The 16,749-nt window shown below is 34.2% G+C and overlaps 1 protein-coding gene across 2 annotated transcripts in view; it reads right to left on the bottom strand.

Annotated features, from left to right (window-relative positions):
- The window catches only part of LOC150094342 (uncharacterized), a 484,937-nt gene that overhangs the window by 79,896 nt on the left and 388,292 nt on the right, over positions 1–16,749 (bottom strand). For both annotated transcript variants that reach the window (XM_090412362.1, XM_090412363.1), the window contains exons 25-26: positions 9,838–9,969; positions 1,855–2,037 (exon numbers count right to left, since the gene is read on the bottom strand). In XM_090412362.1, the coding sequence (XP_090268488.1) occupies positions 1,855–2,037; positions 9,838–9,969 (315 nt within the window). The remainder of the gene's footprint in view (positions 1–1,854; positions 2,038–9,837; positions 9,970–16,749) is intronic.

Raw genomic sequence — 16,749 nt, 5'->3', positions numbered from 1 at the left:
GCTGTGAAAGTATTGAGAATGTGGTTTAGTTCTGTGGTTAGGGCATTGTCATTTGAACAGATTAGTTTAGCCCTGTTGTGTAGTGCCTTAATAACTCCATATTGTTGTGAGGGGGAGGGGGGATTGTTGGTGACTATATCTGCCTGTATGGGTGGGTTTTCTATAAACTGAGAAAACCAACATTCCATCAGGTTGGTAAGTGACTAGTGTGTCTAGGAAAAGGAGGCTGTTGTTTTCCTCTTTTTCCAGGGTGAACTTGATTCTGGGGTGTTGGTTGTTTAAGTAAGGATAGGCATGTATCAGAGCCATGTGGCCAAATAGCAAACACATCATCAACATAGTGAAGCCATATGGTTGGTTTTTGTGAGGCAGAGTTTAAGGCTTTCTATTCAAAAGTCTCCATAAAGAATTGGCCAAGGGTGTGGAGAGTGGTGAACCCATGGCTGTCCCTTCTATTTGTTTGTAGAATTTTCTCTGCCAAACGAAATAGCTTGAGTTCATTGTGAACTGAAATAGGGCTGAGATATCGGGTGGAAATTTAGCTTGGATTAGCTCTAAGGTTTCCATGAGTGGGACATTTGTGAATAAGGAGATGTCAAAACTGACCATTGTGTCAGTATGTTGTAGTGCAAGGTTTTCTATGCTGGCTTTGAAGTGGGCTGAGTTTTTTTATGTGTGATGGTGTGTTGCCAGTATAGTGTGTGAGCGCTTTGGCCAAATGTTTAGCTAATGTGTATGTGGAGGAATCAATGCCATTCACTATGGGATGTAATGGATGGCATTGATTGACTCCCAAAAATACATAAAGTATTTTTGGGAGTCCATATATATGGGGGGGGGGGGGTATAGAGTTAAATTAAACTATTTTAATTTGTAAGTAACTTCTACAGGCCAAGAAGTGACCTTCTTAAGGAGCCTATGGAGTTTTCTGATTTGTGAGTTGGTGGGATTGTATTCAATAGGGAGGTAAGTAGCCCGATCTAATAATAGAGCATTAAGCTTACCTGTGTAGTTCGTTTGGTTGAGTACTATGGTGGCATTTCCCTTATCCGCTTTGGCGATTACTATTTCTTTGTTTTTCTTCATTTCCTGCAGTTGTGAATTCCTTAAGTTAATTAATAATCATGTATAACCAACGTATAAGTCTTTCTATGAGAATATATAGACTAAACAAACAAGAGAGTTAGTGATAGTTGTAGAAATAAATGATTGAATGAATGGAAGGAGAACATATGTTTCATACATGAGTGATATGAAAGTGATGAGTTGATATGGCAAGCAAAGAAGATGAATGGTTATGTTGGGTAGATGTGTGAATACAAGAGAGCATAGCATATGAATGTATGGAATGAATTTGAGGAACTGATAGAATTGCACAAGAGCAATTGCACTTGTGTAATTCTGACTCTTCTCAATAAAAAATTCTGTGAATTTTTTATTGAGGTAGGGAGAGGGAGAGAAAGAGGAAACCAGAGACATGAAGCAAGAAGAAATATGAAATAGCTAGACAACAACCAAGATGAGATTGAAGAAATAGAAATGGTGAATGAACAGAGATAAAGGGGGGGAGAGAGAGAGAGAGAAAAGAAGCAATGAACAATACTGGGCAAATGACAGACAAGGAAGTTAGGAATATATACAGTGTAGTGAGCATGCAATAATGAGAAGTAGTACAGGTGTGTGAGACTCTGGATGGATGGACAAATCTAGTAGGCATTTGTGCATTTTGTAAGATATAAACAAACAAGAGAGTTAGTGATAGTTGTAGAAACAAATGATTGAATGAATGGAATTCTTTTCTGCAAAAAGGCAGAAAATCAATATATTGAATTTTCTGATGATTTTCATTCTTACCACTGTATATGGATGGATGGGTATTTCTGAAATATACTAGTGCAGGAAAAGACTTAATTCCATATCGTCTAGCAAGTGCACTATCTTGTGTTTTAACCATTTGAATACCATATTCGTCTGCAGCTGCATCAATATTTTCCAAACGCTCCAGTACTTCATCACACTTTCTGTTTGGTGATTTATCTGAAAATTAAATAAAATTTTTAGTTGTTTAGTTATTCCATTTAGTCAATGTAAACTATATTTTGTTAAAAAATAAACAAAAACTGAAAATGAAGTAAAACTATACTTTTGACATATGCAAACATTTTTTAAAAATAAAACAACTGAAAATGAAACAAAAAAATTCTTTTGACAAATAATATTACTCAAAGCAAATTTTTCTATTTAGAAAAGAAAGTCATCTGCTACATTCCTTGAGGACTACCAGAAACTTATGATGAGAAATTACATGATTTCACTGTAATGGGCGATAAAGTAGAAAATCAGTACAAAATCAATAAAATACCAGAAGGGGATCATATTTTTCCTGTTATGTAACCATTCATCTCTAGTCTTTCTTCAGTTTTCAGAGACTCAGATGTTTCATATGGAGGTGCCAGAGTATTTAAATTCCAGGAACTCAGGATTTTCATCTTGAAAATCATATGAGATGATAAAAGAACACATGCAATTAATAGACTTATTTGCTTTGGCCATAATTCATATCAATACCTAGCCTTTCTTGGCACGAACCTCACATTCATGGACTCCTTAGTGCTTGAAATGCTTTTCCACCAATAATAACTTCTCACCTGAGTGACTGCTAATTCTGTTGAAATCCTAGACTTACCCAACCCTAGAATATTGTTCTCATATTTGGAATGATCCAAAACCTCCTTAAAATCCAAATATGGCAGTTGGGTTAATTATTTTTATTATTACAGGCATCTCCATGGAGTCTAAAGGCTCATCATGAGTGGCTCATACAACTCAATTCACACAATACCTCTTCCCTAGCTCATTCACTGACAACACACCTATGACAGGCTCTGGCAATCCATTTCACTCATTCACCATTTCATGTAAAACATCCGACTTCCCACATCAACCACAACCATACACTCATTCAATTTCCAGGGATGACTCTCTATTCTCCCACCTTTAGACATGTACTGAAAAATTTCATCATTTCTATAAATTTTTTTTATAACTTATTATTATTATTGTTGTTATTATCATCAGACCTCCATGGAGTCAAGAGACTCATTGGGGGAGATCCCCCTCTCTCTCACACACATACAGAGCTTATCATACCTTGACTTAAATGCATTCACCATCTCTGCACTCGCCACACTCAGGTGATGCATTTCAATCACTTACTGCTCTCTATGCAAAAAATCTACTACTCATTCCCTTGCTCACAATCTCCAGGGGTGCTTATAGGGATGACCTCTTGTTCTCCTCCTTTTCTCCAACCATTCTATGAAAAATCTCATCCGCATTAATCTGGTAATTACTCCTCACTGACTTATATGTCTTGATCATGTCCCCTCCCCTTTTTATCCACAAGTTCAACATTGCATTCTCAATTCTCAGCGAATGCATTATATGCACTCTCTCAATCTCTCCTGAATACTCAACATTCCAGAGACCTGAAACCAACATAGTCATAGTCACCTGAACCCTCCCCAACAATTCAAGATTCTGAAATCCAGATGACCAAATCTGTGCACAGTAATCCATAAGAGGTATGATCAAAGCCTTATACAATGGAATAATGACATCCTTAAATATACATGTCACTGTTCTCCATGTCATTGCCATAATCTGCTGTGCTGTTCTCACAATTTTAGCAAAAATGTGCCCGAAATTTCAGGTCCCTATCCACCATCATCCTCAGATCTTTCATCTCCTTCACCTCCTCTATGATGATATCTTCACCAATCTTATACTCTACATTTCATCTTTGTTTCCCAAATTTTAAAACCTTACACTTTGCTACACCGAAATGGTATCACCACATGCTCAAATGGTATCACCCAAATTTTAAAACCTTACACTTTGCTACACTGAAATGGTATCACCACATGCTCTTGTTATTAGCATTCAGGAATGCATGAGCAGAACTAATCTCAGATGTTATGGTCACTTAAACAGAATGGGAGAGAAAAATTAGGAAGGAAAATGTCTGATGACAGGATGGCAGGAAAAATGTTATTTGAAATGCCTTAGAAGACTGAAATATGATATCTGACAATATTGTAATTCTGAGAGAAAACAGACCACTTTTGAGTGTTGACAAGACTGTTGACATGAAGTTAGTAATAATATAAATTTTTTATGTGGTATTGTCATAATACCTTGTATACCTCTTGATGAGAGGTATACAAGGTATATCATCAAGAGGTATACAAGGTACAAGAGGTATACAGGAGGTATACAAGAGGTATACAGGAATTTAATGATGAAGATATAAATGTATCGTAAAATCAACGAGATGTCTGACCAACTGTTTGGTGATTTGTTACTAGGTATCCTTTATATGATGAATGATTGAGGATGGCCTGGCAATCTGGAGCTTGACCAAATTGTATTCTGTTTTGACTGAAACAAAATATACATTATGGGGATACAATATAATCAAATTTTATGTGATTATTATTAAAAAATAATTAATAGCTGTTGTAAAATTTAATAACATGATCTAACTAGTTTCACTGAGTAATAGACTGGCTCTTCTTCAGGGCAGGTACATATAAATTCATATATTCATATATAAATTCATAAATATGTAATATAAATATTATATTATAAATAATATATAATAAACTAAACTAAAATAATATATATTATAAATATTATATTCATATTATAAATTCGTAAATTCATATACACATTAATGACTGAAATTAATCTGAAACTAAAGCATTTTACTTGATCAAATTAAAAAAAGAGATTACAGTAGAGATGCAATAGTAGCACAAGACAATATAGGATTTGTGGAAATGTGAAAGTTAATAAAGAAATAAAAAACAACATAAACAATTCAAAATATAATAGAAAACACAAAATCGCTGAAAATTATCAGATGAGGATTACAAGGAATGAACAAATGGATTCCAAAACTGAAAAACAAGCAAGGAATAGTATAATACACATAGAAAAAATAATAGAAACATGCAGTGATGTTTATAGGAACCAATACACATACAAAAACAAAGAAAGCAGGGAAAAACATTGTTTAAAAATGAATATGACTAAAAATTGATGACAAATTCACATCAAATAAATCTGAATTTGTCATGAAATATTATGTTAACATCCAGAACCCAGATGATTAAAACATCATTAGTGTATTTCTGCCAGATAAGAAGCATTAGGCTAGCTTGAGATGGGAATTCTTCAAAATTTTCCATGAAAAGATTTGCTGGCACTAGGGATGAGTGAGAATTGCTCAATGTAGATCTAGTTATTTCATTTGAAGAAATTAAGATAATGTTTAAATAATTCTGTAATGTTTGGCGAAAAAATAAATACATGGGCATAATGATGTATAATGAGATGTTATCTAATGGCAAAAACCTTGATTCTGATATTTTTGTACAAAATGCCCTAAATATTTAGTGAATGAACAGGTATGTCCAATATACCATTTACTTACTTTCTATACATTTAGAAAGAAAGTAAGTAAATGGGGGAACAAGCAACTCCATAGTGCAATTGGAAGAATGACAGTATGTTGCTCCTGTAGAATGGAAAAGGCCTAAGTTCAATTCTTGTCGTGATGAGAATTGAATATAAAGAACCCATATAAAGAATCTTTATATTTATTTTTTTTAATTGAAGGTGAGTCAGCTGATCTCATACAGAGGCAGCAGGGTTTTTTCTCCCGGAAACTTGGGTTTTTCATTCCACATACAGACAAAAAAAAAAAAAAAAAAAAACTAGTGGTGGTGGTGGTGGGCAGCAGATGGCATTGGTGTAGGTTAGATGGTAGTGATGGTTCACTGTAGTCAGTGGATTAAGTGGTGGAGATGGAGAGCTGTAGAGTAGGTGTCCTCCATCAATGAGTCTTTGGACTCCTCGGAGGCGTCACGTAATAATAATAATAATAATAAGGCATAAAGGAATATCTGTTTTATGGTCCATAAGCAAGCTGCATAGCCAAGATGTTAAAGAATGGAGAACTTTTAATGATCTTTTTAATTCTACCAGCCAGTGAAGAAAAATGCAAATTAAATTATTAGTATTTTCATGTATTTGATAGTTTGATCACTGTTTAGTAAAGAATAAGTCAAGGAATTAGATAGCATGGTGGATAATTTGTATTCATAGTCAGCTGTATTCATAACAACTGTGCATCTCATTTGTCTGCTTTCAAAATGATACTTTATTTCTTTTTAGACTGAAAAGAGCCTTAAGTCATTTCCAAACTATTAATGTTATTTTTGGGGGCAAAGTAGGACAGTACTAGAGCTGTAGTTTCAAATTTAATATCATTAGCAAAATTTTGTGATAAGTGCTTGACTGATCTTTCTATGCTAGACATGGTATTGAAATTTTGGAATATGATGAGGAGAAATAATATAATCAAAACCTTTTCCAAGAATGTCAGTTTCAAATTGGCAAAAACTAATGGCTAGCTTGAGATGAGGACAATGCTTTTCCTTATTGAGGGAACTCCTGAACCAATATCTTAAAGAAGAGACTATCATATATTGACTGGCCTACCAGACCTCCTGACCTTAATTCTATTGAGCATGCCTGTAATGCTTTATCACAACCCCCCCCCTCCTTCCCTAAAATCTTGAGGGACTTAGGAGAGCTTTCAAGGAGCAATGTTTTTACTACCAACTGAGCTTCTGGAGTAACATGTAAATAGCATGAAACATTGCTTTCGTGTACCCATTTCTTACTGAATTAAACTACGAGGGTGGTGGTCTGAAAAGTACTCGGCCTTGACCATAGATGGCAACATGGTCAAGAGATTTTATTTTCTAAGTTGGTACTCCTGTCATAAGATTCCTTGCAAAATTGCAAGTCATTCTATCAAGTAGTTTGTTTTATACAGCTGTCTGAAGAAAAAGTGTTGTCTGTATCCCTTGAAATGGATAAAATTGAGTATCATGCGGTTGATATCATATTGAGTATCATAAAGTTCTTTGTAAAAGGAGGTTTAACGGCAAAAGAAATTCATTCGAAGGTAAAAGTTTATGGGAACTCTTCTCCTTCGCTTTCGACAATTAAGAAATTGGCTGCCAAGTTTAAAAGTGGCCATACCAGCCTTGAAGATGATCCATGTGAAGGACGTCCCAAAAGTGTAACAACACCAGAAATCATTGATCAAGTGCATGATATGGTATTGGATTACCTGTAAGTCAAAGTCCGTGAAATTGCTGAGACTATAGGCATTTCAAAAGAACATGGAAGATATATTTTGCATATGAAAAAAGCTTTGCAGAAGATGGGTGCCACTCTTGCTCACAGCAGATCAAAAACGCACTCACATGAAAATCTCTGACCAGTGCTTGGAGCATTTTAACAAGAATAAAACTGATTTTGTGCGTCGATTTATTATTGTGGATGAGATTTGGATTCACCATTATACACCAGAATCCAAACAGAGTCAAAACAGCGGACAGAAGCCAGTTGTTCAGCACCAAAGAAGACAAAGTTGGTTCCATCAGCAGGAAAGGTCATGGCATCGGTCGGTGTTTTGAGATGCTAGCATTTGTTTATTAATTATCTTGAAAAGGGTAAAACAATAACCAGGGAATATTATTCCAATCTTTTCACCAGACTAGATGAAAAAATTTGTGATAAAAGACCTGATTTGCAGAAGAAAAACATCATCTTTCATCAGGACAATGCACCTGCCCACAAAGGTGTTTTGGCAATGGGAAAATTAAGGGATCTGCACTATGAATTGTTGGAATATCCACCCTATTTCCCAGATATGGCTCCCTCTGATGTCTATCTTTTCCCAAAACTAAAACTCTTCCTCGCTGGTCAGCGTTTTCCTTTGATTATAAATTCGTTTTTTCAATTTTAGGCTGAGAACTTTTCAGACAACCCTCATATTCCTTTACAATTTTTGTGGGAATTTCTTTCACATCTCATATCATATTGTTTTTTTATCGAATCACATAAGAATTCATCAGACAGTTTTTGAATTACTCGTTGAAGTATGGCTGTATAAATTTCCCAAAAATCTAAGAGAGAGTCATTTTAAGATCTTTTTGATACTTGTTTTCTCTCTTTTTCCAACATAGATGGTGCCAATTAGTGCAGATTAATCGGTGTTCCTTATTGGTTTTCGTTCCTTATGTTGTCTGTTACATTTTTTTTTAAAACTAGTCCAACTGTCATACCAAATTGCTGTTGTTTCATGTACTGTGATGAACTGTTCTTGTGCTCTGAAGATACTGAATATAATATGAGTGAAATATTGGCTAATATGTTAATAAAATATTAATTATTTTCTTATCATTCTGTGTTATAATCAATCACATTAAAATAAACTAACATGTACTGCCAACACATAAGCTTTCCTTTCGTTTAACTGATCTATTATCTAACTTGATCTGTTCCAATTTAGTTCCCAACTAGTCATGTGACATCTGCCAGAGGCCTTTGACAAATCTCTCTCTCTCTCCACCCCCCCCCACATCATTGTATGCGCTTTTTTCTTGTCCAAAGCATTTGTGACATTGTTGCAATACATAAATAGATTGCAAAAACACAACTTCCTTTCAGCAAATCCACGTCAACCATCACACAATATACTGCTATTATCAGCTTAATTTTGGATCCTAGCTCTCACCAACTCTTCACACCTCATATACTAATATTGAAACATACACAGGTGTGTATATATATCAGTATCTGAAGTGATAAAAAAAAGAAATCGGAAACCTATAATTTGTAGCCTCAATCTTATCACCCACTTCGGGACTTGTCTCATTGCAAAATTCTTGTTAAACAGGAATGCCAAGGCTCTTAACTCCTTGAAATATTATCTTGAATCTGGTCTTCTTTTTTCACCTTCAATTATCTTCAATAATTTTTTCTTAGCCTTTAATCACGTGTGCCTTTTCACAAAGAAGACCAGATATTCTGTGATCAATCATTGAGTTCTACTGTTTCCTAGTGGTTGAGAGAGAGAGAGAGAGAAGGTGGGGGATACAATTAGTGTGCATATATATCAGTATCTGAAGTGATAAAAAAGTAATCAGAAACCTGAAATGTGGAAAGGCAGTTGGCGTAAATACTTGACCATAAATGCTGAAATGTGGGAATCAGAAAATTTTCCAGTGGGTAAACTACATAATTCTGGTCACAAGATCAAACAAAAGATTATGAAAACCATAAATAATGTTCAGACTAACATTTTAATGAATGTGTATCAGAAGGTAATTATATAATGCCATGTTTCCCCTCACCATCAAGCTCTAGCATTGGGGTAGCCCTAATAAAAGTAAAAATATATCTAAGAAGAGACTAACTAGAATGTAAGGCAATATCTGCTTAATGGAAAATGTACATTTTTAAAAATTATAGTGGAAAACTTTGGGAAAAACCTGTAGTGCAGTTATTTTATGTGAAAACATAAAATAACTTATGCTTGGTTTGATATGAATGAAAAACAAAAGCATACTTGTCGAGTACAATGTGAAAAGATACTGAAAATCATCAGCTGGTAAAGAAAAGGAAATAATTACAAATACTGTGATGACCTTAATATCATGTGATAACTCATAATTTGCATAAACTCATGGAATTTTTTTTCTATGAAGGTGCAAATATGATATACAATCGTTATCACTGATACTGATTAAGTATCCATGCAATGTAATGCAATGAAAAGGCTGTGCTTTGCTATTGCATAAATATAATCATGATTTATATTATATCTACACTATATCTTTTTAAAACATTTTTGGAAATTTAGATGTATGTTTAGATTACAAAACATTGCAAGACAAAAATAAGCTCACTTACAAAACACAACAACGAGATAGGGAGTATTATCAATAAGCCGGTCCAGCATATCTTTGTTGACAGTTTCAATGGTATCCTCAGATCGTGAATGAATAAGCCACTGCAAAACCTCTTCTTCTGCTGACAAATCACCTGAAAATCATATTATGGAAAATATATCATTACGTGTTCAATCCTTCTATAATCAGAGAAGTTATTTTTTTTAATAAATATTAAGATTGCATAAGGTCAATTTTAGCATTTCCAAATAAAAGCACAAAGACTCATTTTTACATATCAGATAGCTCAAAAATATATAAATGTTTCAAATGGATGAGTTGATACTGGAAAGGATCCAGAGGCAACTGACAGGTGGTTTCTGATCTCTGGAATGTTGGATATGAAAAAAGGTTGAGAAATTCAATTTGCAGAGTCTAATGGATAAGAGGATGACAGATATGATAGAGACATATAAGTTGGTAATGGGTTTTTATGAGGTTTATGTGGAAGAGATTTTTCACAGAATGTGGGAAAACCAGATGTTATTCCTAGAAGATGTATAAGGAAGGTGTGAGAAAAGGAGTGAAAAACAGGTTTCTTGAATGGAGTGTGGTGAATGATTGGAATGTACTACCTGAGAGACTGGTGATTAGAAGGAATGCGTATGTATTTAAGGCATGCTATGATGAGCTGTGTGTGTGTGTGTGTGGCAGAGGGATCTCCCACAATGAGTTGCTGACTACATGGAGATCTGATAATGATAATTTACTGCTTCTTGCTCTACCTATGTTGGAAGGGATAGGAGTACTAAATCTAGTACACTTCATGTTATCACAGTTTAAGCAAAATAAAGGTTGCTTAAACTGTGAATTCTGAAGGCAACCTTTCATTTGTGAAATTTAGTCTTATTACAATGCTAATATCACTAGTGCCTGATATACATATCAACTATTCAGAAGATACCTATGACAATAACACTAAATTTATTATTACTAATTTCCTATAAAGAATTTTCTGTCAAATTAATCTGCTATTTGTCAGGTATCTATCATATCTTAAATTTTAGTCTTCTAAGGCACTATTAACTGCATCAATCAAGGTATATCATGGTCTTCCAGAGGAAGACCATGTGGAAGAGTAGTATCAAGGTAAAGGAAGTTCACAGTACTGTGATGTTTGCTTTTTGACCTTTATGTCCATAATAATGTCAGAGGGAGCAGGGAGATATTCAGTTATTTGCAGACAATGTGAAACTTTGAAGCTGATGTGGTACTTCTTCATGAGGATTGAAATAAGCTGAAGAGATGGGATTATGAATGGGGATGACACTTTAATGCAATTAAATGTAAAGTCTTGAAATTTGAGATCTATCAATGAGAAGCTGAATACCCTATTAGTGGTGGATCAATACTAGAGGAAGCAAGGGATATTGGTGATAGATGATAAAAATTTGAAGTTTGGTGGGTGGGGGGGTGAAAAGGTGATGAAGGTAACCCTGAAGATTGCTGCATTACCAGTAGAGATAAAAGAATGGTGGTGGTGATTCCAGTATATAAAAGCCTGAGTAGTCCATATCTGAATTACTGTACTCAGAACTGATCAACAGGAGTTGAAGAGAATAAATTACTCTTGGAAAGGGTAAACAGGCTTCTTCTTCCTCCTTTTTCCCTCTTTTACCTCACGGTGTCAAGGGTTTTCTATTCATTTAACCACAACTGTACACAAGGATAAGGTGGTTAGCCTTATGCCTCCTGGTGTATCCTATGTCTGTAGAAGTGTTGAGTTCTCAAGGCCGGTTTGCCTGCTTGTGGGATGAAAAATCCCAGATGAACTAGGGAGAAAAAATCTGCAGTCCATGCCCAAGACCGGCTAACTTGGCTATGTCTGAGAAAGATCCTAAGTTCCTCACATCAGCAACAAGAATCGAACCCAGGACACTCCTTTCCCAGGCATATGGGAAAGGAGTGTGAAGCGCATCATAGCTACTCAGCTAACTGCACAGATGGGTAAACAGACATATAACAAAAATGACATCAGGACTCTAAAATATTAGTTATGAGGACAGACTGAGGGAATGCCAACTACAGAATTTAGTGGATAGAAGATAAAGGGATAACATGACTGTGACATTTATTATTATTAATACAAGACCTCCATGGAGTCAAGAATCATCACAGGAGATATATATTATTACACACAAAGTTCATCAAACTGGGCTTTAACCCCCCCCCCCTCCCCCCAACCAGCCAGGATATATATATATATATATATATATATATATATATATATATATATATATAAATAAATATACGATTCTGTAACACTATTGAATAACATGGATAAGAAGTGCAAGTTGGTCTCACTATTTCATCCACCTCGGCTGGTAGAGAGGTTAAACTCATTCAATAATGTATCTGCATTCATCACACTGTCAGGCAATGCATTCTATTCACCAGCGACTATCCATGCAAAGGAGAGTGGCTGGTCAGCAGAATGTATATGATGAGTGGAATTCATCCATTCAATGGAATATTTCTTACACAATAACCTGGTAATAACCCCTTATCAACTTAAACATCTGAATCATATTCCCACTTTTTCTCTTATTCATGAGGCTTTGCAAATTGCCTTTCTTCAATCTGCCTTCATACCCATATTCCAAAGACCAGTTACCACCTTAGCTAATCTTATCTGGAACCTTTCAAATATATTCTTGTCAACATGAAAACTAGGTGACCTGTTTTTTGTGATTTCATGTTTTCACGATCTCTTTATTTCTGCATGTTAAGATCATCTACATCATTGTCATAATCTGATGTGATTACATCACAACTTGTGCAATGTTACACCTGAACTTCAGGTCCTTGTCCACCAAGTACTACAAAGTCTCTCATCTTCTCTACCTCCTGCAAAATTTTTCCACCAAGTGTATACCTTGTATTCCATTGTTCTCTCCCATATTTCAGAAACATAAACTTGGCAACATGGAACTGATAGTTCCACTCACCTGCCTACTCATAAAATCAATTCAAGTCCTGTAAAGTCACAACACCTGCTTGGATCCTCATCATTCTACCCAATTTTGTGTCACCTGCAAACAGTTGTATATCTCCAGTTAAACACATCCAAATATCATTAATATAAAACACAGTGGCCCCAAAACAGACCCCAGTGACTTTAATCTTTTGGGATACTGCACTCCCCCTCCCATACACACCTCACTAATCTAGCATCCAATCCTATCTGCTCCAAATTGAGTTACCAACTTGTGGTAATCTATTAAAAGCCTTTCCAAAAACTAAGTACAGGCAGTCTCCGGGTTACAGACGAGATATGTTCCTGAGAACATCTTTAGGTTGTATTTGTATGTAACTCGGATCCCTGATGAACAGCACATATACAGTAATAATAATAATAATAATACTCTCGGGGGACCCTGTAACCCCTGGAGAGCGCGTCCCCTGGGTGGCAAATAAGGGAGCCCACCATGTGTGTGCGTATATGGTGGGATGGTCCGAATATACTGAATAAGGACTCGTGGATCAACAGGGCTATAAGAGGCAATCATCTTGATTGTAAGGGAAGCAGCACTCCCATGGACCCCTAGCTGGATCTATCTCTTCTCCTTCTACTACTCTGAGAAAGATCCACTTACTTTAATCTTTCCTATAAGGCCTTATTAGCCAACTCTTCTTATTTTATGACCCCTATGCTATTAGAGTACTCGAGGGCCATGGGGTCTTTTCATTTCTGGCCTTACAACTATGCCCTCTCTATAAACCTTACTGTAATTCTTCTATAATCTACTCTTCCCCCCTTCAATATACCCTATTCCTCCTATGGGTTTAAATTTGGAAGAAGGCTAGTTCAGAAGCCTTAAGGTAGCAGCCCTACCACTGAACTATTCCATCATCAGGCTAGTCCCCTGACATGGAGAACATAACTCTACTAGTAAGCTGACAGAAAAAGATAATCGGATTGAATCTATGGGAAACGACCCTGGAATGGAAAAGGTAAAACAAAAATGGAAACAACAAAGTATAATACACATAGCAAACTGGAATGTAAGAGGAATAGCATATAAAGAAATAGAATTAGACCAATTATTAAATGAAAGAAATTTTAAAATAGCAGTAATCACTGAAACAAAAAAGAAATTAAAAGGAACCATGAGAACTGAAAATTTTAATGTGATATACAGTGGAATCGACAGAGACCAAAGAGCACAAGCAGGAGTCATGATTTGGATTCATAACTCCCTTTCAAAACAGTTTAAACATTATAAATTATGGAATGAAAGAATAATAGAAGCTAGAATAAAAATAGATAAAGGCTATTTAACAATAATCGGTTTATATGCCCCAGAAGAAGGAAGAGAACAGGATAATATTGATTTTTATGATCGGCTACAAAACATATATAATAAAATAAATAAAAATGATTACATAATTTTAGCAGGAGATTTAAATGCAAGAATTGGAAACACAAAAATTAATAATGATATAGGAATACATGGAGAACACACTCTAAACAGAAATGGTAAAAAATTGATTGACTTTGAGGTTCATAATAACCTAAAAATAATGAATTCCTTCTATAAACATAAAGACATACATAAATATACTTGGGCAGCAAGAGGATGGAAATCAATATTAGATTACTTCATATTAAATGAAAAGACATCAAAATTTTCACTAGATGTTAGAGTTCACAGAGGATATGAAATAAGCAGTGACCATTTCCTTGTTAAAATAAAATTAAGATTACCACCTAAATGGCTACAAGTAACAAGAACAGAAAGAAAAATTGAAACATTTGTTTATAAAACTATACTATTGAATGACACAAATGTACAATGGCTATATGAACAAAGAATTAACCAGTATCTAGATAAAATAAAACAAAATGAAGAAATAGAAATAGAATGGCTTAATATAAAAACGATACTAAATGCAGCAGCAAATGAAAGCTTAGGAAAGACCAAAAAATTCAATAAAAGGAAAAAAACTGAAGATCTGGGATGATACAATGAAAGAAATAATCAAAAAGAAAAAAGAATCCTATCACAAATGGTTAAGCAGTAAAAGATTAGAAGATGAAATAGAATATAAAAGAATAAGAGCCATAGCTAAAATATAAGTCAGAAAAAAGACAGAGAATCATGGAACAAATTTGTTTCTAATTTAGAACATGATGTATATAAAATTTTGAAACACTTAAATGCAGATACCAAAGAAAACATACAATTAAACACTGAAATGAAATTAGAAGAATTTCTAAATTACTACACACAGAATTGTGGACAGACAAATATTTTAAAAAAGACAACTGGCAAACAATTAATAAAAATGAAAAGGAAATAACTAAAGAAGAATTAGAAATCAGCGTGAAAGAAACAAGAAACGGAAAATCACCTGGAGAAGATAAACTAGGTTCAGAACTATATAAATATGCAGAAACTAGATTCAAAGAAAGACTCTTATTATTTTTAAATAAAATTTATTCAACTAGTATCCCCCGAATAGAATGGAAAAAAGCAATTGTGATTCCTATCTTTAAAAAAGGTAATAGAGATGACCCTAAAAACTATAGAGGTATCAGTATACTAAATTCCTGTTACAAAATATATAGCAGATTCCTAAATAGCAAACTAATGAAATATTCCGAAAACTTTATTTTAGAAGTACAGAATGGATTTGGACAAGGAAGATCATGTATAGACCCAGCCTTTTGCCTAAAATTAATAATAGAGAAAAGAAGCGAATACAATTTAGAAACACATATTGCATTTATTGACCTTGAAAAAGCATTTGCCAAAGTTAAAAGAAATATATTATTTAACATATTAAAAGAAAGACAAATACCAAATAATATCCTAAAAGCTATCACAAGTATATATGAAAATAATCAAATACAAATAAGATTAAATCACGAGCTATCATATACGAAAGAGATAAACCAAGGGGTCCGACAGGGATGTCCCCTCTCAGCAACTCTTTTTAATATCTACTTAAATGAAATAATAATAAAATGGAATAAAAATTTACATCAAGGAATTAAACTTTCTCCTACAGTAAACTTAAACACTCTCCTCTTTGGCAACGACCAAATAATAATTACAAATTCTAAGATAAACTACAGAAAGCTATTTTAGATTTAAATGAGATATTCAAAGATTATGGTATGATAACATCAACAGAAAAATCAAAAACTATGGCCTTTAAAGACAAGATCCAGCAAGAACTAAAATAGTAATAGATAACAAGATCTTAGAACAGGTGAATTCATTTAACTACCTAGGATGTACGATCACATATGAAAATGAAAAAGATATAAACGTAAAAATCGCAAAATATTTAAAAATAACAGGTGTAATTAACTCTATATTTAAATCAAACCTAGTTCAAAAACAAACCAGACTAAAAGTATACAATACATTAGCCCTACCAGTCTTAATGTATGGAAGTGAAATCTGGACAATAAAACAAAAAGATAAACAAAGATTAATAACAGCAGAAATGAAGTTTATGAGAAAAACTGCAAAGTATACCCTATTTGATCACAAAAGAAATGAAGAAATTATGAAAGAATTAAAAAATATAAACATAAATGGATGGAAGACGTTCAAAGAATGAAAACAGAAAGATTACCAAAACAAGAGCCTTAAAATACAAGCCATTAGGAAAAAGAAACCAGGACGTCCTCTTAAACAATTCAACGATGACTTCTAAGGCTGGAACAGGCCATGCTAGGCCTAAATCCTTGATATGCATGATGATGATGATGATGATGAATACTATAATGGCTCATATGAGGCAATAATAATACAGTGTAATCTACCCTATATATATAAAATGATAAGCCTTTTTATGTCACGTTTTGAAACTCAGGGGCTACCCTGAGTATTGAGTCTTTGAAATTCGAGTAATCAGA

This window comes from Typopeltis vanoorti, chromosome 22 (genome assembly GCF_054136105.1).
Source record: "Typopeltis vanoorti isolate ZY-2024b chromosome 22, IOZ_Tvanoo_1.0, whole genome shotgun sequence".
NCBI lineage: Eukaryota > Metazoa > Arthropoda > Arachnida > Uropygi > Thelyphonidae > Typopeltis > Typopeltis vanoorti.
Note: the sequence above shows the minus strand (reverse complement) of the source record. Positions and strands in the feature narration are given on the sequence as shown.